Source organism: Aythya marila (genome assembly GCF_965140915.1).
Source record: "Aythya marila genome assembly, chromosome: Z".
Taxonomy (NCBI): domain Eukaryota; kingdom Metazoa; phylum Chordata; class Aves; order Anseriformes; family Anatidae; genus Aythya; species Aythya marila.
In genome coordinates this window covers 14,563,545-14,590,472 of record NC_139080.1, presented here as the reverse complement: position 1 = coordinate 14,590,472, position 26,928 = coordinate 14,563,545, and the positions used below count along the sequence as shown (strand labels likewise).

At 38.1% G+C, this 26,928-nt stretch overlaps 1 protein-coding gene across 2 annotated transcripts; it reads left to right on the top strand.

Annotated features, from left to right (window-relative positions):
- The first annotated feature begins 2,938 nt into the window (after positions 1 to 2,938).
- PRKAA1 (protein kinase AMP-activated catalytic subunit alpha 1) lies at positions 2,939 to 26,812 on the top strand. Of its 2 annotated transcripts, XR_014319383.1 has the most exons (10): positions 2,939 to 3,097; positions 10,818 to 10,959; positions 14,049 to 14,142; positions 14,976 to 15,120; positions 16,994 to 17,081; positions 17,881 to 18,105; positions 20,324 to 20,810; positions 21,189 to 21,315; positions 22,739 to 22,906; positions 23,609 to 23,747. XR_014319383.1 is itself a non-coding variant. In XM_082783745.1 (9 exons), exons 1-9 carry the CDS (start codon positions 2,968 to 2,970, stop codon positions 23,848 to 23,850), a joined length of 1,680 nt encoding a protein of 559 aa, XP_082639871.1. In that variant the 5' UTR covers positions 2,939 to 2,967; the 3' UTR covers positions 23,851 to 26,812. The 2 variants fall into 2 exon arrangements, 1 of the variants encoding a protein (XP_082639871.1); XM_082783745.1 differs by lacking the exon at positions 22,739 to 22,906 and having other exon boundaries at positions 23,609 to 26,812.
- The last annotated feature ends 116 nt before the right edge of the window (positions 26,813 to 26,928 follow it).

The following is a 26,928-nucleotide window of genomic DNA, read 5'->3' as shown; positions in this document are numbered from 1 at the left end:
ATTAAGAAACATGCCAACTCAGCAGATTCCTGGCCAAAGGTGAAAAGTACACTGTGAGGAAGACTTGGGGTCTTCCTCCCAAAGACCCCTGCCCACGTCCCAAAGACCCCTGCCCACAATTCTTGGAAGGCTCTACGCAGGCGCAAGGTGCCAAAAGGCTAATTAGCATGAGAAGCGAGGGAAGGCGGGGATAGGTAATGAATATGTATAGGCGCTTGTAGAATATTGATAGATGGATTGTATAAATTCAAGACTGCTTTCTGCTTTGGGTATGCACGATAGGTGGAGAGATCCCCCATGCATCCAGCGCTGCAATAAAGAATATACCACTTAAAGGAATTTTGGCTTCAATCTTTGAATCAGTGGAAGACCCCTGCCAGAGCAGGTTCTGGGCTGGACCTGTAGCCTGTGGAGAGGAGCTCACACTGGAGCAGGGGGTCAAGGGGGAGCTGCTGCCCGTGGGGGAGCCAGGTTGGAGCAGTTTGCTCCTGGGGGATGGACCCCGTGGTATGGACCCATATCTGGGGCAGTTCTTGAAGAGCTGCTGCCTGTGGGAGGTCCATGCAGGATCAGTTCAGAAGGACAGCATCCCATGGGAGGGACCCCACGGTGCAGAGAAAGAGAGTGACCAAGAAGGAGCAGTGGAGATAAAGTGCCATAGACTGACCACAGCCCCCATTCCCTGTTGCCCTGCACCACTCGGGGGAAGGAAGTAGAAGAGGGTGGATGGGGGGAAGGTGTTTTTAATTTCTTTCCTTTGTTTCTCACTTCTCTAGCATGTTAGTAAAAGGCTATAAAACTTACTGTCTCCCTACTCTGAGTCTGTTTTGCCCATCATGATAATTGTTGAGCAATCTCCCTTATCTCAATGCTTGAGCCCTTTGATTCATATTTTCTCTCCCTTTCCCTTTGAGGAGGGGGAGTGAGAAGGTGGCTGTGGTGGAACTCAGCTGCCGACACAAGTAAAACCGCCACAGAGGTAATGGTGCTGGATAAAACATGTCATGGAGTAGAAAGTTAACTTTACATAAATCAACATGAAATACTTTTTATGTTAGCACTTTTAAAGCTAAGGTCTCATTTTATTACAGAATTGAAATTCAAGTAAATTAAAAGCTTTAATTACTGCTTGCTAATAGCTCTGAATTTGTTCTGCTCTTCCTTAAGAAGAGAGGATGCCCAGATGGGAACAAAGCCTGATGCTCGCTCATTTCCCTCCAGTGCTGTACATATGCTGAGGATCTGTTAGGGACGGATGGGAACTGCTGCAGAAGACAGGAAGTTCTGCTGCAGAGATCAAAACTACACAAAGAGAACTTGCCAGATTTCTGTACTCTATTCTTCACAGTTACACGAGCTAAAAAAATTGTACGACCATATGATTCTCAGTCCTCCTAGTGCTGAACAGGAGCAGTGAAAACAAATTAGAATTTCTGTGGAAGTACTTCTCTTTAGATGATGTCCAGAAAGGGCAAAACTAACATTCCTGAATCAGAAGTCAGAAAGTGAACAATCTGGCATCTTTACACATTAACACAGGCTTACTAAAGAACATTAACATTTGATTTTCCTGCATTACGTTTTTATATTTTATATTAATTAATTATGTTTATATTTTTATATTAATTTATTATGTTTAAATTAAAGATTTTACTGGTCAATTAGTGCAGGCTGAAGGCATCTAATATTTTCTGCTCGGATGATCTTCATGAAAATGCTTGAAATTAAAATTCTAAACTACTCAGATCAGAATCATTACTTTTATTTTCCTTGTTTTTACTATTTTACCATGTAAAATGTTATTTTATTTCACGTCATGCAAATTTTAAAATACATATTAAGAGTAGTACCTACATTGCTTACCAACTTATATTTTGGCACTGGCTGAATAAATTACTATTTTTTTCCAAATAATAATAATAATAATAAAGTTTTAAAAATAATTTATATGAAATCTTATTTATTTATTTATTTTTATTTCTTTCTTTCACAGTAATAAACAGATGGGTTTTAATTTTTTACCCTTTTAGGGCAGAGGGATGATTCTAAATATGTAGTAAAATAGTATTAACAATATAAAAATATTAGTAACAGATATATGATGTATATGACATATATAATTAGTAAGTATCAGTATTATTAATAATATAAATAATGTAAAAGTATCTTCCATGGACCTGAGTTTGTTTTCCAACTTTCTGTTAAATTAATGACTGCTGCAACATAAGTAATACTGAATTCTCTCTGAACCAAGTTTAAGGTCATTACTCGTATTTTTAACTTCCTGTTGTCTGCACGCTGAAAGATCCTTATGTGGTCTGTATTATAATACATTGATCTATTTGCAGACACATTTTGGGGCTGTGCATAGGGTTGGCAAGGGAAAGCATTTTATTGGTTTTGTTCACTCATTCTGGAGAGCAGGGGAACAGAGAAAGGATGGGAGTTGGCAGCAGCCTTCCTCTCGAGTCGATGATCTCCCTAGACAAAAGTATCTACTCAATTGTCACTTTTTTCCCCCAATTTCATCCGTTTCTTTGAAGGCGGGGTGGGACAGCTCTTTGGGACAACCCGGCCACAGGTGGCAATAAGGAAGGGCGGTCTCCGGCGTGTCTCCCTGAGGAGAGGGGAGGGTTTAAACCAAGGCTTTATTAAAAAAAAAAAAAAGAAAGAAACAATGACTCGGCGGGCCTGTTTTTCTGTATTTTCGGAGCCGCCTAACCAAGATGTCGCCTCACGGTGGCGCCAGGAGGGACAACCCCCCCTCAGACCCGAACAGACCTCTTCCCCCCCCCCCGCAGGGCCGCTGGGCTGTCCCGCCCCCCCCCGCGGAGCCGCAGTGGTTCGTTCCGCGCAGGGCGGCCGGGCGGTAAATGCGGCGTTCATTGCCGGGCTTCGGTGCGGGCGGGCGCAGTGTGGTTGCTCCTCCCCCGCCGGCCCTCCGTCCCGGCGCGGGCGGGTGACACTATGCGCAGACTCGGCCCTTGGCTCAAGATGGCGGCGGCGGATAAACAGAAGCACGAGCACGGGCGGGTGAAGATCGGGCACTACATCCTGGGCGACACGCTCGGCGTCGGCACCTTCGGCAAAGTCAAGGGTGAGCCGCTTGTCCCGGCTCCTCCGGCCGGGGGAAGGGCGAGGTGGCGGGCGGTGGGCGAGGTGCGGGGTCGCGCTCTCAGGCAGGGGGGGAGGGGGGAAGGGAGCGGTGGCTGTCGCGACAGAGTCGCGACTGCGGGGCTGCCGACCGAGAAGGTGTCGGGGGTGTCGTGATCCGTGTGTGCGGAGGCAGCGCCGGGAGCCGGGCGGTGTCGGGACGAGGGGAGGGAGGGCGATAAAAGCGGCGGGCTGGGCACGGAGGTGAGGGAGGCGCGGTCTTTGGGACGAATTCGGTCGGTTTTTACCCAACTTTCGGACTTAAAAAAAAAAAAAAAAAAAAAAGTTTTCCTGTTAGGGGTGCAGGTACCCCGCGGCGGACTTGCAATGGAATAGAGATTAAGGTTTCCCCTCGATTGCTCTTCCTCATCTGGCCGCTCTGATAAAGGTTTCGTCACTTGGCAATTTAAGAAAAAGCATTAAAAAAAAAACCCTCCTAATTACTCAGTTCCTGTTCAGGTAGGGTTTCCATCGCGCTTCCGTGGTGTGTGGGTCAGGCATACGGCTTCTTGGAAGTGGGGGGTTTTAGTTTTAACAGCAGTAGCAGCCCCAAAAATGGGCTGGAAAGCCAGTGCTTTGCACAGCGCCTGGTAAAGGTCTCCCGCTGCCAAGGCATCTGTCGGGCGAATTTGCCTTTTCACTTGCCTCTTTACCATCATAGATAACTGGCTGGTGTGATGTTTTGCCAATTTAACTCTTCTTCTAGGTCTTTGAGCCTAAATTAACCACTGACCTCATTCACTGGACTGTGCCTCAGATGGGCGTCTGTGGAGGAGACAGCTGGTTCTAGCCAATACATGGGGAAAGCAAAATACCACAGCAGTGAAAGGCTGGGTAAAAGAGAATGCTGAAAACAAATGAGTTTTGTGAAGCATGTTCTCACTTAAATTTTACAGGGATTCAGCATAAAATATTACGCGTATTTTAGCTTTTTTTTTTTAAATACCACTGACGCTTCCTGCTGAATACCACTGATGCTTCCTGCTGAAACCAAAGTAAAGTTAATTCCCAGGTGTTTCAAATGATTAGTTTTCATAAAGGAACGAGTAGTCAGACTTCTAGTAACTTGTGCTGAGGTGAGGATACTATTTGTGGTGATAAATATACAATATTTGTGCTAGTCTTTAGAACTAGGTTGAGTGCTGATCTGTATAGACTGCAACACTGATGTAAATAGGCCTTGATGAAGGCAGTGATAAGACACCTGGCAGGGGACTGTGAAGATCAGTTTTCTATCTAATGTAGTTGTTCAGGAATATGCCTTTGCACAGTATTAACTAGTGTCCATTTAATTTAGTAAAAACATTCATGCAGCTTTTTTTTTTTTTTTTTTTAAGAGTACATTCTGAGCTTTGGGTTGGGTTGTTTTTGGTCTCTGTCAAAATATTTGTGTGAACCTAACATGCTTGTTCAGCTTTTTTTCTGCAGCTGTCATGATTGGTATCTGTATTTCGTAAGAATGCCATATTTACTCTGAATGGCCTCACCATTGTTTTTCTTTTCCAGCTGAAGCCCTGCTGAACTGACTTTAGTTTGTTGCTCCTACATTTAAGCAGTTAAAACAAGTCATTGCAGCTTTGAAACTTTGTCTCTGAGTATCTTTGAAAACTTGCTGCTGTGCATAGTGAAATCTGAAGGCAATTGGCGTTAGGGACAGAATGTGAGGAAATTGGTTCTAGTTGCACCAGAGGAAGCGTAGACTGGATATCAGAATTTCTTTGCAAAGAGGATGGTTAAGCTTTGGAATGGGTTGTGGAGTCCCCATTACTGGAGCTGCTTAAGGGACGTGCACTAAGGGACACGGTTTAGTGATGGAACTTCAGTGAGCCAGGTTGATGAGTTGTTAGTCTGAAAGAGACTTCTGAAGACTAGGTGATTCTATAATTCTCTTACCAAATAATAAAGAAATACTAGGTATATAAAAGAAACTTCTTTTTGCAGTGTTCTTCTTGTAGGACTGATAGGTGGTACCCAGCTGGAAGGATTAACAAATACATTTTGATTATTTCTAATTTGTGAGCCAGCCCCTTTATAGGTAAAACTTATGTTTAGAGGTAATACAGAGTAGTTTTCAGAAAAATAACACTGGCTTTTTTTTTTTTTCCTGGGCTTTACATAATGTTATCATCTGAAGTCATGTTTTCAGTTCTGTCTTCATGCTGAATGCAAAAATAGCCAGTTAGTGTCTCCTGTTTTGCTGGTAATGCATCAGAGTTTGAAAAAGTTTCAATCATTGTGGCAACTAGTCAATTTATCATTCAGAACACAAAACGATGGTTGCCTTTGTCCTTGCTATATACAATATGTCAGTATACACTGGACACCCAATTATCTCTTTAGGACTAAATTGTAATGGGACTTTACCCTATCCTTAAGAGCATAGGGTGTGGACCTATCAAAAGAGAGAAGACTGACAAACAGTTAATGTGAATTAAGGTGTTGTTCTAGGACAATGAGGTTTCATTTGTGAGAGTAATACTCCTAAAGCTCAAGATAACCTATTTAGATACAGAATAAATTATCTGTCACTTCAAAATATATCCCATCAAGATTTCCAAAATGGTAGTCCTATATATTGAAAAAGGATGTGTACGTGTGTGAACATTTATGTAAATCTTTCCTAATAGATATTGTTCATAGTGTTACATACACATAAATTAGGGTGATAGATAACTTTTTCATAAGTATCAGTTCTGATCTTAATCTTTTTCCACCCATAATTATTTGCAAAGATTTTTCTTTCGATTATATGCTGTGTCGCCAACTGCAACCAACACCTGTTGGAATGAATTTGACCCTAGTCAAGTGGCTTCTCCATCATCCTGACCTAGCAAGCCTCCTGCAACAGGCCCAGAGAATAGGACAAAGATCTCTTATCAGAGTCTGTCGTGAAAGTGAAGAAATATGTCAGGTATTGTAGAGAGCCATGAAGGATGGAGAGCATCAGTGGTGCAAATCCCTCTTGGATGGTCTCCTACAGCAGCAGGAGAACTGAACCTGACTCTGCACCCTATTGTGATTTTATTAACTCTTGTTGTTTTATGTTTACTGTTAGCTGGTGCCTTACGTACCAGGTTTGGAGGATGACTTAACAAGTTGCACTGCTGAAAGAACCCCCTCATGTATACAGATTTTTTTAAATTTTTCAGTTTATACAATAGGGTGTGTGGAAAACAAAGGAATAAGCATTGTGCTATAGCTTGTACTAATGATTCTTAAAGTTGCCCATGTACAGGCATAAAATATTTGCCAATGCATTTATCCCATGGAGGCAAGAGTCACGCTGCCACTCTGAGGGCAAAGTGAATTGACTGTACTGATGGGGTGGAGTGTGGCAGGTACACTCTACTGCTTCAGCAGAGCTGAGACTTGCTCAGAATTAGAAACCACAATAGGCCTTGATGCAATTCCTTGAACTGCTGCACAGTTATAGGGATGGAGTGCCAGGCAGATAGATACCTGATGCCTTGAAATCTGTTGCTGGAAAATGATGAATCACATCGGAGTCCAGGAACAAAATGAAGTGACTGACTTGTAGTTAAATTCCCTATCTAATAAATATGGTGCTGCATCATCTTTTCTTATCTGTGACTCAAAGAAAAGCTGTTGGCATCATTCCTCTGTTATCTACAGAGTGTGGTGAAGCCCAACACTGGCTCACTCTGCTGACACGTATCTGATACAGGCATGGGATGAGCAGGCCTCCCCCTGACCATATCCAGGGCCCCTGTGGAGTGACTAATTGGGAAAGGTACAGTTAAATGTTGAGGGTAAAGGGATTCCACAACATGAGCCATAAACAACGAAAAAATTCCAGAATCCCAGAAAACTCCAAAACTAAAAGTTAATTATTTCACAATGCTGTACATACTGATACCAAGGAAGGACTCTTTGAGTTCTTGAAGGACTGCAGTGGGCTGCACCCTTGTTTCCCCCTGAGCTGGGATGCTTTTTCATGGCACCCCTGAGAGGACTGCGTCTCGGGGTAGATGCCTTGAGGGTCAGGCTTGTCTGTGGGCAACTGCAGGTGAGAGAGAAGGGTGAGAAATTCACCTCAAAGGAGGATTTTGGAAGCATGTGTTTGACTTTAGAACTACTCCCCCCCCCCCCCCAGTACCCTGGAGTAAGTATTGCGTGAGCCTTGCCATTCCTGAAGCTTTAACTAAGTTGCTGTTTCTATTGTAGTATTATTTTATATGATAAATCCTTAATTACTGCTTAATTAAAGTTGTGTACAAACAATTCTGTGGCAGCACCATGTACCTTGAACTGCTTCAACTTCAAGTAAGTTCTTAGGGCATGTGGATAAAGGTTTATACTATATGACAACTATGGTTTTCTTGGTGGAATTGCTAGCTTACTTCTAATGTGAGGTACACAGTCAATAGCAAAGCTGCAAAGCCACTTTACAGTGAAGAAATAAGTCAAATTTATTTTTTAAAAATGTGGAAAAACTTGTATTTGCTATTATATTGTACAGAAAAGTGAAGATTACTTGTGCCTGGGAGGAATGAAAAATTTGTGAAAAGAATGTAGTTTGAGATTTAAAGTATGTGATTTGTGGTAGCAGAACAGGACTAGTGGATACCCTATATGTTTGTAACAAAACAGTTTTCATGAAATAGATGGTGGCTGGAAACCCCAGTCTTAGAGCTAGATTTAATATAATCTTAAACTTGAGTAAAAAAAAAAAAGAGTAAAAACTTAGTAAAATATTACTGAAGAAAACAATCATTAAGTTTGTTCACTTGCTAAAGACTTTTCAGACTTCTGGGGATCTTTCTCTATGTGCACAAAACCACAATATTTTTTATTTCAATAATTTTTTCAAAGCTGTTGAACAGCAGAAGAAGCAGAGAAGCATTTCTTTCAGTTCTCGAATAAAATCAAGGCTGGAGGCAAACTAAAGCTCAGTCAGCTTCAAAAGTTACTGCCTAAGAAGTACTTCAAATAAAAGTTTCAATAAAATGCTTTTTATGTACCTTGCATATTGAATATAGCTCATTTGTATCTAATAAGTAACCTTCTATTGCTTTTTTTTCTGGGTTCTAATTAAATTCCAGTCGTCATCTAAGGTAGACTGACAAATCAGAAAAACAAATTGGCTGATAATTAAACTTCACAACACAATGTGTGTCAGAACTGAGTATCTGAGCATTTATATGATAAGATGCAAAATTGCTCAAATGCACGTGATACTTAAGAAGGTATTTAATTTAGTGCTTTGTAAACCAAAGGGTGCTGCAAATTCCTGTGTAGTGGATTCTCATTTAGTTTCTAAGACATTTCTTATTAACTAAAAGTAATGATAAAATTCTTTTAGTAGGTTAAATTTTAAATACTTCTGACTTACCTCTGTTCATATTATAGGTAGGCAAAGACTTGGTAATTCAAACGGAGTAACTGCTTTTTGAGTGTTTCATGTTAATGGTTTCTTACTCCTTAGGTTGTGAACATAAGTGGTATAATTTCTTGGTTTCCTTTGAAACCTCAATCACATTTAAATTGGAGAAAGCAAGAGAGATGATTGCTCTAATTGTATGCTTGGTTGAAAGCAAATATTTCTTGTGCACAACATGACTTTACAGTACCATGCACTCACCTCTAATAATCTGTGGTCTGTCTAGAACTTGTGATTAATTGTCTGCCTTGTCCTGCATTCCTCGGCAGTGTGAATGTGCTTGCCCAGCGTTTGGTTATTGTGTCCCTATTTAGGTAATGGCTTCTATGCACTGGGGGATGTTTTTTCCATACTGTAGTTGGAGCCTTTCTGTGATCTCAGATAAAAAAGGTGTCTCATCACCACATCATGGTGGTTCAGTTTTGTGTGGTCCACTACTTGGTTACTTCCTGACTTAGACATGCTGCTTTGTTTTACACAATAAACATCTTCTTGTCATAAAAATAATCATTCAGAGGGGCTTATCGTTATCTGTATTGCTTCTCACTTGCATTATTTTTTATCTCAGTGTAGAGGTGAATGGCTACAGGAGGGTTTTGTACTAGAAATGAGATCAACAGATCGATAAACTTTTACTAATTCTGTCAAAATTATCTTGAGTACAGGAAGACTTTTATTTTTATAGATAACTGCAGCAAAATAATTATTCATCCACTAGGGAAGGAGCTGTGTCTTCTACTTTCAGAAGAATTAGTCTGTCATATAGCACTGGCCTTAAGCTTTAACATCTGAGATGTTGGCTTAATAATCCTTAGTTCTGTACAGTCTTTGCAATTCTCACTAATGTGGCGTGACATATTTTTTACTTTGTGAACAAGCAACTGTTTCTTGCAAGCAAGATAAGTACTTCCAGATCCATTAGCTATACTGTAAAATAATACTGCAAAACTGTTGAGGGCTTCGTGGATAAATGTTTAATTGTGCTGTGTCAGGTAAACGAGATAGGTACGACTTCCAGTGTAAAGTTATTAATTATATCAGAATTGTTTATCACAGCTTCCTATGGATGTACTTAAGTAAGTCTTGAAGCCTGGGAATTGGTCAGATTTTCAAGTGAGGAGATAAGCACCCAGATAACAGAGTGCTATGTTTAGCAGAGGGTTGTTGCCAGTGTCCAAGTGGACACTTAGCTGTCTTGGAATCTGGCATGCTTTTAGAACATTGCAGAGGATGGTAGCTGTACTTCTGAAAATGGATATAGATGTGATATTAGCAGTGTTAAACTACTGTGTGCAGAAACTGATGCAGGTAGCAAAGTCTAGTGCAAGAGATGCTTACATCCTGTAGTATATCTGTGATCCAGCACTGGATTCTAAAAAAAATACTGGCACTGGGTTTAAAAGAATATATTCATAGCAACTTTGTAGCCATTTTAAAAAGCACCTGCAAAATTAAGGAATTCAAGAAGGGTAACAATTTAGGAAGTGTTTTACACTTTAAAATTCCTCAAAGAAGAAAAACAACTTCTTGAAGTAGGAAGGAAACAGGAATGTAAGAGGTTGCATATTTATATTGCTTCTCATAGTTGTTAGATTCTATTGTATGCATTTCACATTTTTTTTGGCCGTTTATATTATATGTAATAAAGCTCTGGTATGATAGTCTTTTTTACTGCACAGAATGTGTAGCTTATAGGTTCAGACTGCTACATGGACAGGTAAATACTTTTCAAGTAAACTGGTTACTCTTAGCAGTAATTCCAAGTAACTGCTGAAATGTGCTACTTGAGGAGAAGGGAAACTTTTTTTTTTTTTTAAAAAAAGTAAATGCAATACTTGTAGATTGAGTAGAAAAGCTGCAGGAGAGCATGTCTGAGTGGGTTACCATGTGAGTCTGAAGATTGGAGTTACTTACACAGGAAAACAAAATGATATCCTATTTAGCAAGGATGGCAGTGTTTCGGATAGAAAAATGTTTTGTTTGTAATAGTGCAAAATGTAGTCATGCTGCAAGACTTCTGAGGATGAGATTTAAGGTTCATTCCTACATTTCCTGTGAATATTCTAACAATAAAATTGAGAGAGGAATTAGGGTAAAGTGAAGGATATGATGTGCTGTCTAGTTTTCTATCTCCCTAAAGGTAAACAGGATATGTGGAATGATTAATATCTTAACTGTGGTATTTCTAGGTTGTAACTGAAACGATGTTCTTATGGGGTAATTGAAAACCCTGACTAACTAAATGTTTTCTTGTTCCTTGCAGTTGGCAAACATGAGTTAACTGGGCATAAAGTTGCAGTGAAGATCCTGAATCGACAGAAGATTCGCAGCCTTGATGTTGTAGGAAAAATCCGCAGAGAGATTCAGAACCTCAAACTCTTCAGACATCCACATATAATTAAGCTGTAAGATTTGTTTGCTATAATCAGATCTTTTTAAACAATCTCTTGTGCTCTCTTAGACCTAAAACATATTCAAAGGGCGAAAGTACTATCAGTAACTTGTTAGAGAACTAACCAGCTTCCATGTATTCCATTTTCAGTATATTCTGATATGTTTTCACAGAATTGTGAATATTCTTGGTAGGGCACAGAACTTTCTTTAGGCAGGTTAAAAGGTAGTGGCATAATAGATCCTTCTTGTAGCATCAGTTTTATTGTTTTTAGCTACTGTTTCAGTATTCGTTTTCTGGTGGTCTCTGATCCTTTTTTCTTAGAAATTAAGAACAAGACTGTAGAGTGCTTTCCTGTGCAAGCTTACTGTGTATTTTTCCTCAAAATATCTTCTATCAATGTGATGGTTAGTGACCTATGGTTTTCTGATGTAGATAGTGGATTGCAAAAATTTTCTGAATTGAAGATGTGCAGTATGTTAAGTGTGATCTGTATAAAAGAATTCTGAAATATATGCTACTAATTCTCCGAATTAGTACGGTATTTATATTGTGCCTGTTCAGTCTGTTAGTTATTAGTCAATCAATAACTTAACAGCGGAGTTCAGATTACAATTAAATATGTGCTAGACTTGTGATTTATTTTCTCAGACCAGGTATAAATGCCAATTATTTTTGACTTTTTTTGTTTCATATAGCGTACCTATGCATCTAGCAGGGCACATCTGTTGTGTATGTAACATGCACTCTTAATTGTGTTGTTAGAGTTCATAATTTTTTTTTATTGGCAAAGTCTTGTGTTAAGACCATGCTACCACTGATAGATGCCATGCCAGTATATTCCTGTAGTTTGGCAACAGCATGTAAGTCAGTGCTAAATCAGATTGAAGAAGGTATTGAGATGATCTGAAGTGGATTAGTTTCAGAAGGCTGTTGAGCTTTTGTCTGTCTGCAGCATTGCTACTGCTGCTAGTGAAGAGTTCATGAACTAGTCCAAAGCACAAACCTGTAATCAAAACAAATGGAAGTATCAATGTATCAGCTGACATATGGGGGTGAAGCACGAATATGTACTTTTGATTAAGCTGATTTAACAGCTTAGCATAGGTTTCAGGTAAATATTTCTAGTGAATTATGGGGAAAAATTCTTTTTCTCCTGCATGTGGAAGAAAGGGTCAAGATGTAGGAGATAATGGAAAGGGGGATGGATACCCAAATTTTCAGTTATTCAGCCTGTATTCGCAAAGCAGAAAGGTTATTAGCCTGCATGTAAATACTGTTTGAGCTATGATTGATACAGCTGTGCAGGTAGACATGCTGGGAACTTAGGATCATGCTGCTTCCTCTCCTAGGAACTAGATGGAGCAATTGCTGGGATAAAAGTGAACAGATTTCTTCAGCTGAACATTACAAATTAGACAATGTATAATTTGGAACACTGTGCTTTACTAAAAATTGTATAAAATGTTTCAAGTGTGTCTCAAAGATTTTTTTGTATACCATAGTTTAAAAACCTCTAGAACATCTCTTTCTGGTTTTTAACCTCTAGCAGTAGGATACATTTTGCTTCTCTAAAAATTCCTCTTCCTGCATTCAGTCAACTATGTTGTGGGGCTTGATGTCTGTACTTGTGTTATAGGTACATAACTCTTCTTTTCCACAGTGACCTTCTCCACAGCTAGAAAAAGCAAACTGACTGTAGAGAGGCATGGCTGAATCTTCCAAGAGATACAGACTTGCTTATTGTCCGAGATGATGAGGTTATCTCCCAACATTGTCTGTTACCTCACTGTCCGGAAGTTGGACATCTCTGAAGATCTCAGCTATAAACTGTTGCTCATGGTTGCCTTAAGTTTATAGTTCACAAATTTCACAACTGTGAGAAGTCACCCATGTTGTTAGAAATGAAGTTGCAGTGTAACTTTTGACTAAAAAGGATTAAAATACGAAGGGCCATAGCTTCAAATACCTGGTGATGTTTAAGTATGTGAGGCACTTTCAACCAAGGAATTAGAAAGAAAAATCAGTGAAGATAATTGCTTGTAATTCAAGGTACTTCAGGGGAAAACTAACTTTGGAGATCTTGTTCTGATATTTGCCTCAGTGGTATCCAGGTTATTACGCTACTTTAATATTAAGCTGTTAAAACATGTACATGTCTGATTTCACGTCTGAATAGTCTGATTTCACTGTCTATGCAGTTCAAAAATAATTTGTCTCAGCAAGCTGAGAAATGTCTGTTTTCCCCTCTTGGCTTAGAATTAGTCTTCTGATGAGTTCTGTTGTATGTGTGAATTCACTTTATTTTTTTAGTTGGAATATATTTGTGTGCTTAAGTGCGGTACCTAAAAGCATTCATTTTAATCCAGTTGCTACCTTCTGTCTTCTCAGTAGCATACCTGAATTCAACTCCTCAGTCAAATCAGTGTGCTTTCTCTTTCTGTGTAAAGAACAGTCATTTCTCACTGCTGTAAGAGGAAAAGTACTAAACACCTTTTCAGTTAAGGATACACAGAAAATATTTCAAAATCTTATAAGTAGGGCATTTGGCCATAACCTGCTTATTTCAAAACTCCATTTTCCCCCCCAACTTAACTGAAGTATGATAAAAATGTATAGACCTCATAATCAAAGAATTAATTTGCATCATCATTAATATTTTTTCCATTCTTGAAGTATGCTTTATTTATGACACGGCAGTTTTAGTGTCTGTTGGCGTTGAGAAGTGTGGATTTTTGAGGCACTAGCAAAATCCTCTTGTACTTTCGTTTTCCATCCTCACTATGTTAAGCTGTGTGTGAGGTAGCACTTCAAATACTTTCACAGAAATATCTGATCTAAGTATGTTCCATTGAAAGTATGGAGACTGATCTTCCTGTTGGGAAATACAAGTTTTCTTCTAGTCTTTACAGTGATGTTATCACATATTGAAAGGAGAAGTAGGTTCTGAAAAAGTGTTACTGCAGTAACTGTAAATTGACTGACGAAACTAGTGTTGTGCAAAGAGTTGCGTAGAAGTATACTTTACTCTAAAATGTTTATCTGACTATTTCTAGTTTCTTCTACTGAGTACATAGACTAACAGATACCTTCCTTTATCAGGTACCAGGTCATCAGTACACCAACTGACATTTTCATGGTGATGGAATATGTTTCAGGAGGAGAACTGTTTGACTATATCTGTAAAAACGGAAGGGTAAGAAGTAGTCCAACTCTACAAGTCAATGACTTGCATTCTATTATTGCTTTTGCAACATTCCTATTAAAAGAAGGTTTGTTTTTATGTATTCAGCATTAATTTTGCTGTTAGCAATTAAAATACATTTTATGGCTACGTTTTGTAAACATCTCTCATTTCAGAGCACGTTAGCATAGTTCAGATCTTAATGTATGACTGTTACAGCATTTTTTCCATTCAACTAAGGAATTATTCCAATTATGAGGAAGCTGCTATTCTGCCCTTACTATTCTCTTTGACTGGTAGAATGGTTTCTGTGAATGCTCCCAACTCCCTTATGGCAAACTAGCTAGATAAAAGGATCTTGCCTACTTAGACTGAGCTGACTTCGACGTGTTATAGGGCATGTTGATAGGAAGTGCCTAGCTAAGACTGCTGTCTAGGGAAAGCTGCAAATAGAACATAAATTGCATCAAAATTTACTGCCTTTGTGCTGATTATCAGCAGCTTTTGTGTTAAGTCTTATACTATGCTTAAGTATCAAAGTTCATTGATACTCTGTTTAGACAAAGTTAGAGTTTGAGTGATAATTTCAAAAGCATGACTGAGAAACTTCAATAATTCTGAGTGTGTGAATACAATTTTGTTGTAGTAGTTTTAGAGTTATGGTAGAAGCAAAATGATGTAAGTTATGAAGCTTTCTATTGCAAAGATACGATCATTTGCTGTATAAAATATTAAAACTAAAAATGGTAACTTTAGGTCATTGGAAACATTGCTGCAATTCATGTAAATGAAAAATAATTCATTTCCACTGTTTCAAAATTGTTTAAAACCTTTGTTTGTCTTAGCTTGATGAGAAGGAAAGTAGACGTCTGTTCCAGCAAATCCTTTCTGGCGTGGATTACTGTCACAGGCATATGGTAGTACATAGAGATCTGAAGCCTGAGAATGTGCTGCTTGATGCACACATGAATGCCAAGATAGCTGACTTTGGTAAGCATTAATATCTTGTATGATCACACTTTTGGTGTTACTTAAGTTCTGCTAATTGCTATGGAAAATACTTAATAAAATGTGGTTACTTGGTTATCCTGAAGATGGAACAGAATCCAGGAAGAGTATGAATGCAAAGCAAAACAGTGTTCTTGCACATCTGTGGTTTGTTTTCCTCAATCTTTCTTCAAGTCAGGTATTTTGTATGAGTGGATGAAACTGAGCTGTTTGGTTTAGTCTTGTTTAAAAATTTCTCTGAAATGCTGGATTTCAGTGGGGACATAGTTCCCTACCTTCACTTGAAAACTGACCCTCTTGTTGCCTCCTTCTCCATCTGTAAAATGCAGATGCGTAGCTCTCTTGGAACTATATTGCAAGGGTGTTCCTCATATTTAAGAACTACTTTGCTCTAGTAAAATATGTTGCTCCTTCTATGAAAGTACTCTAAATTCACTTTAAAAACTAAAGATGTGATTTGGTAAGAAAAATGTAGTTAAAGTGTAAAAGGTAAAATAGTTAATTTTGCAAAGTCCTAGGCTCTCTGTTATGTAGATACTTAACTAGTCAAAAAGCTAAATTGTTTATACTAGCTGTTGTGACACAGACAGTGAGGAGACCGGTAGCTAGTTCCCCCTTTTTTTTTTTTTTTTTTAAAAAAAAAAAAGGAAGAACATCCATATAAATACATTAAGGTATCCATACTGGTGTGTTCATTATGACATGTCTCCTGTAGATGCAGTAGATAATACCTGCCCTTATAAAGCATTTTGAGCTGTCTGATCAAAGAGGTTAGATAATGCTAAGTATTCTAAGTATATTTTGAAAATATAGGTGTTCAAGTATGTGGGTATTGGGAATCCTAACAATTTCTCAAGTGTAGAGAATGCTCTGGGTGAAATTGCATACCTGGTGAAGAAATGAAGTACAGCAACTTATAAAAATTGTCCTGCATCTCCAGCATAAGCAAAACAGTAGCACTCAGTTAATTGTGACTAGCTTAATTGTGACAGAAGCTTAAGAAAAATTTTTATTTGAGTGTGAAAGCTAGTCAAAGCTAGTCAGGCTGTGTTCTTCACTCTCCCTTCCTGCCCTTGGTGAAAGGGCATAATTCCTTCTCTTTGGACTGAGTTCTCAGGCCTGTAGTAATCTTTATAATACAGCCTCCACTGAGGAAATTAGAAAATATTTTCCATGTCTATTCTGGAAGAGGTAGTTCAGACTATGTTGAGAGCTGGTGAACAAAGATGGCCTGGTCCTAAAGTATGCTTTAATCATTAACAGTATTGAAACCAAAACTATACTAAGCTGCAGTGATTCAGCAACTAGTTGAGAGTTCAGGTGGTTGTGGTGACTGTCATCTGCTCCAAAGCAAAGTTGTGTGCAGTTCTCAATTCCTTTGAGATATATTATATATATATGAATATATATATATATATATATAAACTCTTAGAGAATTGTGGGCAATTCTTTGGTAACATCTTCCACTTCATTATTTAGAAACGAATATGTTTAAGATGCCTTCTTGTTGATGATCAAAATCCTATCTTGTTATGCTTCTCTGTCTCCATTAGAACAACTTTTTTCTGTCTTGCCTGTGTAATCAAAATCATTAGTCTCAGAATGAATGTATATTTTCAAACATGCCTTTGCTGTGTACAATAATGGATTATGTCAGACTCAAATTTCTGCTAAACTTAGGATCATGTAGTGTTCTTGTGTATGAACCTTTTTTAGTAATTCCAAACAACTATGCTTCCTAACTGAGCTAAATGTTAAAATATTTAAGTTACTGGTGACTTGTTCTAGGTGCTATATGCAGTGTGAAATCATTTTGCTCTCTGAATTTTTAGTAGCTACTCTTATACACTTTCAGGTCTATCAAATATGATGTCAGATGGAGAATTTTTAAGAACAAGCTGTGGTTCCCCTAACTATGCTGCACCAGAAGTAATTTCAGGAAGGTAGTTTCTTTTATTTTGAATACATGTGTGCATGTATTTCAGTTATCTTGCTGCTTGATTCTAAAGGTTACAAAACTGTTGACATTCTCAGCTGGATGCTGAGAAACTGGGCTGAGTTGTTAATTGCTGTGATAATTTTTTTCATAAGCATTTAAGGCTCCCATGAACTAGCTTTGAATAGCTCCTGTAAGTTGGAGGTGATGTCTAATGCCACAATCCACTGTGTACAGTGTGCCTGAATTGGTTTAAAAATATCACAGCTCACATCTTGGAAACAGGTATGGATAGAATTAGAGGTGACATCTGCTGTGATTTTGAATAGCAGTGAAACACCCATTGCAGAATTATATTCAGTCTGAACATAACTTCTACTTTTTACTGGACTCTTATTGTCAAGTCTGCTGTTTACAGCAACTCTAATACCAATCTATTGGTGATGGCAGGCTGAATGTCTATTTTATCTGGGCGGTAGCAGAGATAATGTGTGATAAGTCCTGTTATATGGACTTCTTTCAGTTTACCATCGTAATAAATTGCATTTGTGGAGTATTTATACACAATAGAGGAGAAAACTACATACTTGTTCCCTAGCTTTAATTATGTTTTTGAAAGGAAAGGATGCTAGGATGCTAGAGTTCAAGGGAGGCGTAGCATAGAAATGAAATGTTATCATAATTGCAGACTAGTTGTCCCCAGGTTAACACAATTACAGTAATATAAGTTAAAGTATGTGTGTGTGTGTTTGAAATCTATTTAAAAGTATTCAACACAAATTACTAATAGCTAACTTTTTTCCCAGGTTATATGCAGGTCCAGAAGTAGATATTTGGAGTAGTGGGGTTATTCTCTATGCTTTGTTATGTGGAACACTTCCATTTGATGATGATCATGTGCCAACGCTTTTTAAGAAGATATGTGATGGTATCTTCTATACCCCTCAGTACCTGAATCCATCTGTCATAAGTCTTCTGAAACACATGCTGCAAGTGGATCCGATGAAGAGAGCAACAATCAGAGACATTAGGTAAAACACTGACGTCTGCTTGTATGATTGTCTTAGTTTGTGTGTGCAGTATAAAGAAACTAGTTGTAACACTTGTCCTTGTTTTATAGTCTGAGACAAAATAAAATCAACTTCTGGTCATTTGGCTTTAGCTGTAATGGTTAGAATCATAGAATCATGATTCTAACCATGTTTTAGATTGGAAGGAACATTAAAGATCATGTATATCCAGACCCCCTTCCACGGATGGGGACACCTCCCACTAGATCTGTATGGCCAAAGAAGTATTAGTTGGAGGTCACAGTAAAATGTACGTGTTACAGGAATTTTCAGAAACTCTAAGCTTAAGTAAAGCTGTTTAACTGCAGAATGGCTTGCAAAAACTGCACAGTACTATTCTTTCTGGGGAAAAAAAAATCTTTGCTTGAAGAACTATTAAAGCACTAACCTATGCTTTAAACATCTGATGAGAAATTACTACTCGTAACATATCTACTGCTTAATCAAAGTTTATACAGCCCTTGGAAAAATCATGTTAAGACGGTGAATATTCCATCCGTAGCACTTCTTGGTGTGGCTTCAAACCCTAGCATAAACTGCTGTATAAGTGACAATTACTACATAGAATATTGAGGAGCTAAACCTACAGATAGCTATAATGGACTCCAGATTCCAAGATGGGATTCTGAAGAGGGTGACTGCTTTGACAAGTATGAAGTAAAACAACAACAAAATTTAAGCTGTAATTCATCCAGTAGCATAATTACATTTTCCTGTTTCCTTTGTGAGAAACTCTAAGAAGAAAGCACTACTGTAGTGAAAATGCTTCTTCCTTTAGGCTTGGAAGTTAGGAAGCTAGCAATGTTTGTGTTTTTTCAAGAAAAAATGTGGTGCATTTTGTTTAGTCCTTTATTACAACAGGGAGTATTTTCTCCCATCAGAAAACATGGAAACACTAACCTAGAACTGTAAAACCTGAGTGGAAAGGAACTCTAGTTTGTCTAAGCTATCTTAAGCATGTCCAGATGAGAAATGATGAAAATGTTGAAAAATGTTGGTGGCAGAACATGGGTGGATTTTGCATCCTAGCCAGGTCTATACTCAACTGTTTTTTTTTACAGCTTAACAACAGCATGATTTTAATTATTGAATACTTTAACTGTTCTAGGAGGAAGTGTGCATGTGTGCAAGAGGAGAGGATCATTGCAGTGAATAGTAATAAAATATTTGTCTGAGCTCAGTTGCCCAGTTAGGGCTGTGGTTTGCATTAGTATAGGAAAAGCTTTTTCTGCTTCCGAACTATTTGTTACTGATTAAAATGCCTTTTGCACAATGTATTGGTGATGAGGCATATTTTCAGATCAATGCTGACTAGATAGAGCTCGATCAGCGTAACTGCTCTTTAATATGCAGTAAGCCTAGTTTTGATAGTTTTCATTTCTGCAACATAGTGTCATGCCATATTCTTTGGCTGGTTAAGCAATTTATTGTAGGCACACAAGTTGCTCAGTCATAGAGGGGGGGAAAAAATAAGGTTAATTATCTGGTTAATTCTGGATCTTTCCTTTTTCCTTCTTATGAAGAAGGATAAGTCATGGATACAGTAATAATAATGAGATAAGCTCATGGATACAGTAATAAAGAGGTACAGATTGACTTTTACATATTCTTCCGTCAATTTTGTATGCATTGGAGACAAGCTGGTCTTGTTCTGAATGGAAAAAAACATAACTTGTTGGGGGTGTGGAGCATGTGAGTTTGTTCAGAAATCCTTGTCAGAACATCTGCCAAAGAAACTATTCAGGATTGAGTTTTCTTTATTTTGTTATTATATGTGTGCTTGTGGAGGAGGGAGCACTTTTCAGATTAAATGGTCTCGAAACTAAGGTACTGGCAGTTAAAAATAAATATATGTATCACTTATGTAAAAAGCAGATGGAGTTACACAAAGATATTTTTTGAGCTAAAGTAGTTGCAACACTGCCAGGAAAGATTTTTTTTGTTTGTCTCCTTCCAAATGTCAAGAAAAATGTTGTGAAGGAGGCAATTTTTACTTTCCTCTATGTAGAAATGTCCAGTTCCCTTAGCATGCTTAACTTGCTTTGGCAGAAGCACAGGAGGAGTGCTTAGGCTGACAATTTTTTTTTTTTGTACAGGCTGAAAGTAACTTTTAAAGAATTTAATGCTAGAAAGGCTTGCTTTACATACATAGCCTTAATCTTGTTGTTCTTAAATCTAGGGAACATGAATGGTTTAAGCAGGACCTTCCCAAATACTTGTTTCCGGAAGACCCTTCATACAGCTCTACCATGATTGATGATGAAGCCTTAAAAGAAGTGTGTGAGAAGTTTGAATGCACTGAAGAGGAAGTTCTAAGCTGTCTGTATAGCCGAAATCATCAGGACCCCTTAGCTGTTGCTTATCACCTCATTATAGATAATAGAAGAATAATGAATGAGGCCAAAGACTTCTACCTGGCTACAAGCCCACCAGATTCTTTTCTTGATGATCACCATCTGTCTCGCCCTCATCCTGAAAGAGTGCCATTCTTGGTAGCTGAAGCACCTCGTCCTCGCCATACTCTCGATGAGCTGAATCCACAAAAATCAAAACACCAAGGAGTAAGAAGAGCTAAGTGGCACTTGGGAATACGGAGTCAAAGTCGACCGAATGATATCATGGCTGAAGTGTGTCGAGCAATTAAGCAGCTGGATTATGAATGGAAGGTAAAAGAATAGAAGGTCTTTACAATAGGTAACAGTAAACTTTTGCTTGAGCTGTGTGATTACATAGACTAGAAGTCTAAAAAAAAAAAAAAAAGCATCTTCATGTGCAGGAAAAAAAATCTTGTGCACTATGCTGACAGCTTTTGCTTGCTGTTCGGGAAGGGTTTTGGGGGAGGCAATTTATGCTGACAGGATAAATCTTTGTAACATGTCAAACCTTTCTGCTGCAGCTATAGGAATGTTTTTTCTATTGGGGTGGGGGGAAGCTGTGACAGGTAAGCTTTAAATCACTTAATACCAGTGAGTTGAAATGAGAGGAACAATATGCAGTATATCTCAAGCAGTTTTGGGAACTTGCTCAAATCTTATTTGTCCTAGGTTGTAAATCCATACTATTTGCGTGTTCGAAGGAAGAATCCAGTGACAAGTGCATACTCTAAAATGAGTCTACAGCTGTATCAGGTGGACAGCAGGACATACTTGCTGGACTTCCGTAGCATTGATGGTATGTGAAGACTTATGAGTTGTAATGGAAATCATTCTAATTGCTGTATCTTGATTCACTTAGAAGTAAAGGGAAATCCTTGCCCTTTGTCAGTTGAAACCAAGTGTTTGTTTATTTCTTCAATCCTAGTGTTCTTGTGATCAAATGGTTATCTGGTTCGTCTCTCATATTGCTTTTTACCTGTATTAACTCCTGAATCGCTCCTTTCATGTCTGCACTAGCACTAATGCCAGTGGTACAAAAGTGGACAGAGCTAGGAGAGGCAGTATAGGAATCAACCTAAACTGCCTGTGAGGCCTAGATTTAAACATTAATTTAAATATTAGCTAAAAATGTAAATATCTCTTCCTAGTGAAGATAGAGTTTGACATGTATGCATGCCAGTTTGGCTTGGATTGTACACTGTTTTACTGGGTCTGGCCGAGATGGAATTAATTTCTTCATAGCCGGCTGTATGGTGCTGTGTTTTGGATTTGTGACTAGAAGTGTTAGTAGCACCATTGTTTGGGCTGTTGCTGAGCAGTACTTGTGCAGTATCAGGCCTTTTCTTTTTCCCAACTTTGCCACACATGGTGAGCAGGCCAGGGGTGAGCAAGAAGCTGGGAGGGGACGCATCCTATGGTACAGCTGATCCAGACATACCCAAGAGAGATCCAGTGACAAATAATACCGTGCTTAGCAAAACATGCTAAACAAACCAAACTGAGGGGAGGGAGAATAGAACGGCTACCTTGGGGAGGTAGCCTTTGCTCAGAGACTGGATAGACCTCAGTCTGCTTGTGGGAGGTAGTGAATGATCTCCTTTGCACCACTTTTTTTTTTTTGGTTCAATTATCCATGTTTATCTTGAATCATGAGTTTCTTGACTTTGGCCTTCTGATTCTCTTCCTCCATTGGGCTGAGAAATAGAGGAGTGAACTACATAGTTCACTATATTCACTGTATGTATGTGTCTATATACAGTATAGGAATTTGCTAGACACTTAGCTGCCAGCCAAGGTCAACTGACCAATGGTAGGAGACTTGAAATAAGAATTGTAGTAACTGAAGTCTTCAAAGGTGGTGGTTTAACCTGCAGCAAGGTCATAATTCATAGAATGGCTGTAGTATTGCATAGAACTGTAAGTTTGCTATTTCCTTGAAAATGAATGGAGGAGGGTGTAACCTAACAAGGGTGTAGTAGAATAAAAGCAAAATTGCATACAGCTAATGGGGTGCATAACTTCCCAAGGAAAACAAGGCACAGATTTACTGGAGTCTGACTGGATTATTGTATAGGATGGCTAAGTCTGGTTTTTAGGTCAGTTCAATGTAATTTGTTATTCCTATTCTTGCCTCATCCCTTCTGAAAATACAGGTGTTAGCCGAGATCTAGTGGTACTTGATAGAGGGGACTAACCACTTTCCTAACAACTGTATATAGGAAAAACGCAAATTTAGTTGGAGGGGAGATGACTTCCTAGAGCCATGCAGCTGTGGGAAGTTAGACTGCTGCAGTCCTGTCTTCAGCTTCTGAGAAAATACAACCCCAAGGCATGGATTTGGCAGCTCTTCCAGTCATGAAGCTGATTTGATACTCTGTTCTGACACGGTGAATGGTTCTCTACTTGTCTTACCTAACTAGTTTAAAGTAGCTTTGACTGATCTGAGAAGGCAGACCCTTTTGTTTTCACTAATTTCTCCTGGAAATAACTTTTTTTAGTGACAAGTGAGTCAAGCTAATGTTCTGTTTAAGTAAGAGTAGAGATAAATTCAGCAGAACATGACTTCTAAGGTAGAAGTATTTCTTCCTCATATGGGAGGTAAGCTTAAGTTGCTGCAGTATAGATGTAAAAGATACTAAAAGAAAATCTTCCAAAAGAGAAGGATAAATTAATGTAAATTAATAGCAAGTGATGCATCAATTATAATAATAATATAACCAAATACAATTAAATCAAAGCCAAATAACAATAACAAAGTACATACTAGCTAAAAGCATCTACAAAATGTGTACAAAGTATTATTTGACTTATATGGGGTAGGTAGCATCATAAGGTTAAATTTAAAAGATAAATTAGGCAGATTAATTCAGTTGAACTGTTAGTCACTGAAATTAGTTAATGGAAAACATGGCAGGTGCTGGTCTAACTAAAGTAGATGAGATGTGTTATGAACCGTGCTTCATGCCTAATACTAGTTTGTGTAAGGACATCTGCACAAGATTAAGTCTCAGGAAGGGAAGACGATTGCTGTTCCCCTGGTCAATTTGATATTGATAACTAACTTTTCTACTCTCTCCTTCCCCCTTCAGATGAAATTACTGAGGCAAAGTCTGGGACTGCAACTCCACAGAGATCAGGTTCTGTGAGCAACTATAGATCCTGTCAGAAAGATTCAGATGATGCACAAGGAAAATCTGCAGATACATCCCTTACCTCATCAGTGACCTCTTCACTTGAGTCTTCAACGGCTGACTTAACTCCGAGATCAGGGAGTCATACAATAGAATTTTTTGAGATGTGTGCGAATCTTATTAAAATACTTGCACAGTAACTTTGAAGATGGGCTTATTTCTTTTACAGCAATAAGCATGCCTAAATCATAGTCAGATGCTTCCAGTTGTAATCAAGTTAAATTAACTAAGGCGCTGAAAAAACTAGCTGCAAAATGCAATTTACCCAGGGACTGAAATGATTTTGGGCAGTTACATACATTGCTTTGAAGCTGGAGCAAATTCTGATTGTCTGCTGTCCAATAGCTTAATTACAGGTACAGGAAGTCACATGTCCTTTGGACAGTGTTCATAACACTTTACATCAAGTGCACATTAGGCTTCATATAACACTTAAGTTACACGGACCTTCTTGTTGCTTTTTTTTTGCTAGTGATGCATACATCTGATGCACTGTAAGAAAATGTACAATTACTAGTTCAGTGACCGACGTATGACTTGCTGGTCACCACCTACAATTGTGCCTCAGTTGATTGGAACTATCAGTATATCCTAACAGTAATATGTTAGAACTACTGTTTTTCCCCCCCCCCCTTATTTGTCAGTAAATGAAATCAAAAATAGTTTAATATGCTATTATGTACTATTTCTAATAACTGATAAATCTGTTTAAATCCAACCAATAGGAATTTTTAAAGCACATAGGTGCTTTGTAGCACACTTGAAGGTGAAATTCTGTGAGGTGTAAGTAGAACTGAAGGTACAGAAGTGCCAAGAGATTTGATGCTGATATTTGGCACCCAATGGACTGAAACAAAATGTTGATCTGAAGAACTGTCAGCAAGTTCCTGATTTATACTGCTTTGCTAGCTCATAACTTAGTGTGGTAGCAGCACAGCAGCTCCCTGATGCTACTGCAGGCTGAGAATCCGTAGAAACATACATATTTATTTAAGAGCACAGCTTAGGGGTTGTTCCACAAACTAAAATTGACAGTTCTAACAAAAAAAGAATTCTGATATGGCTCCTTATATTATGTGCTAACTTATATATGTGACATAGAACTCACTGCAGCTGAAACCACATATGTAGGTTAGACTTTTCCAAGCCCACCTATATTAGTAAATTTTGCAATTTTAATTGTGGGAGTAAGTAGTCCAATTTATCAATTGAATATTTTAAACTGAACATGACAACCCAAGTGTCAACATACAAAATGTTTTCAAGTGTAGATTGCAATTAAATGCAAAAAAACAGAGGCAGAAGAACTTTTCAATGTTTCAGAAAGAAAACAACCTTAAATGTTGAAATCACAGCAAATATTTGCATAAAGACATAATCTTTTGTATGTCTAATTTGTACACCCACAGTTCCAGTTTCACCTCATACCAATGGATGTAAACATTAATAGACTCTTATAATAAAACACTGTAATTTCTCATTCAAGGATTCTTCCCCTCAAAATAAACTTCATGACTTAATTTCAAAGATTGCTCTCCCATTTAAAAACTGGAAATTAGTGCATTAAAGCAAACATTCTAACCTGGACTCTGTTAGAACAGATGGGGATTCTTGCCAATGACCAGTGAGTCAGATTTTATTCATGGCATACTGCTAACTACAGATAGAACAATCTAATGCAGTCCAGCTGGATGCAGTCCAGAAATTCATCTATTGGGAATTTGAAGAAATTTACAGCTGCTTAAGTCCCAGAACTTCTGTAACTCTGTTCTGAACTGGGCAATTGAGGTCTGTCTAGTATATAGGTACAACTTTCAGTTCTTGTCTTCAAGTAATGTCTCAGGTGGTCCCTGTAATGGAAGGTTATATTCTCAAAGTAGAAGGTTTTTCTGAGATAGAGCTTTGGGTTTTAACCGAGATTGAGATATCAATATGAGAGACCAGCTGCAAATCCTACTTCAAGTCCTTTTTTAGTCTTGTAAGAATTGGTTCTGATGTACTGAATAAATGTGTGCTCATCTTTGTTATCCTTTTGTTTTGAAACTGTTAAGTATTGCACTTGTACAAATATAAAAAACGCACAGATTTTTTTTATTGAAGTAATTCCTCACTGGAATTGGTTTGGGATCACTGAAACTGTCTCTTGCATATATTAAAATAATTATTTGCAAATGGTATCGGCTCCCAGTTTGTAAATTTGTAATGCTGATCACAAATGCAAGGTGTCAAGATGCAAATAGCTTATAATTTTTATATACTTTTTTGGCCCTCTTGTGCTTTAAAGCAACCATGATTTTTACTTTGTCTTGGTATCTGGGGATTAAAATAAGTTTCTGGCAGAAATGTACTTTATGCAAGTTTCAAAGTAAATTTCATTGGTATGATAAATCAGTTTTGATGGCCAAAAGTTTTCTGATTGAACTGAATTTTTTATACAGGGAGGGAGAAAAGGACTGACAAGCTATTTGAATCCAGTACATTTATCTGTAGTGTGACTTTCTTACGCTTTGTAGATCTTGGTGTTGAAACTGCTTGAAACTGCTTTCTTCGCATGTTCCTTGCAGAGGATCTTACAGATCTTTTTTTATTTTAGCGTCACATCAGGCTGTGAAACCAAATTTCACTGAGAAATATGCCAGGGGTGTAAGGAGGCAGCTTAAGCAAATATTCGAATAGGGCAAGTGTGTTACTGTATCATGTCAAGTTTACTCAGTTGGAGTATGCTGAATTGTTTTGCCTTTGTATTGTAGCTTTACAAAAACATAAATAAACCTTGTTGTCCATGAGCAATATGACTCACTAGGATATAGGTAAAAATTCATTTGGGGATATAATACTTTGAAAAATGAAACTTTCATGTTTGTCTTGCTATAAGCATTTAATACAAACTTTGAAATAAATTGTATTTTATCAGTTGATTATTATTGTAAGATGTGGAGTCTTGTTCTTTTAACACAGATGTGCCTACTGTCTATGTTGATTTTTTTTTTTTTTGGACAAAGCTGATGAATGCAGAAGTGCTTTATAACTGTGTGACTTTTTAAACTTTCAAAATGTGAGAGTAAACACTAAACTGCGTTACCCACCTTCTTCTGAAGCTGTGTGCCTGCTGTCTCGTAGCGTTACAAGCCCTGGCTTCTGCCCTTACAACTGCGGAGTGACTTTAACCCTCGTACCCCGCCCCTTTTGTTTTGCTTTTGATTCTTTTGTTTTGTTTT

Bases quoted from the DNA above. Each gene is read 5' to 3' on its own strand.
- PRKAA1 (XM_082783745.1), top strand. From the start codon at position 2,968: ATGCGCAGACTCGGCCCTTGGCTCAAGATGGCGGCGGCGGATAAACAG. The intron at 3,098-10,817 runs GTGAGCCGCTTG...TGTTCCTTGCAG, and splicing joins CACCTTCGGCAAAGTCAAGG to TTGGCAAACATGAGTTAACT. The intron at 21,316-23,608 runs GTATGTGAAGAC...TTCCCCCTTCAG, and splicing joins GGACTTCCGTAGCATTGATG to ATGAAATTACTGAGGCAAAG.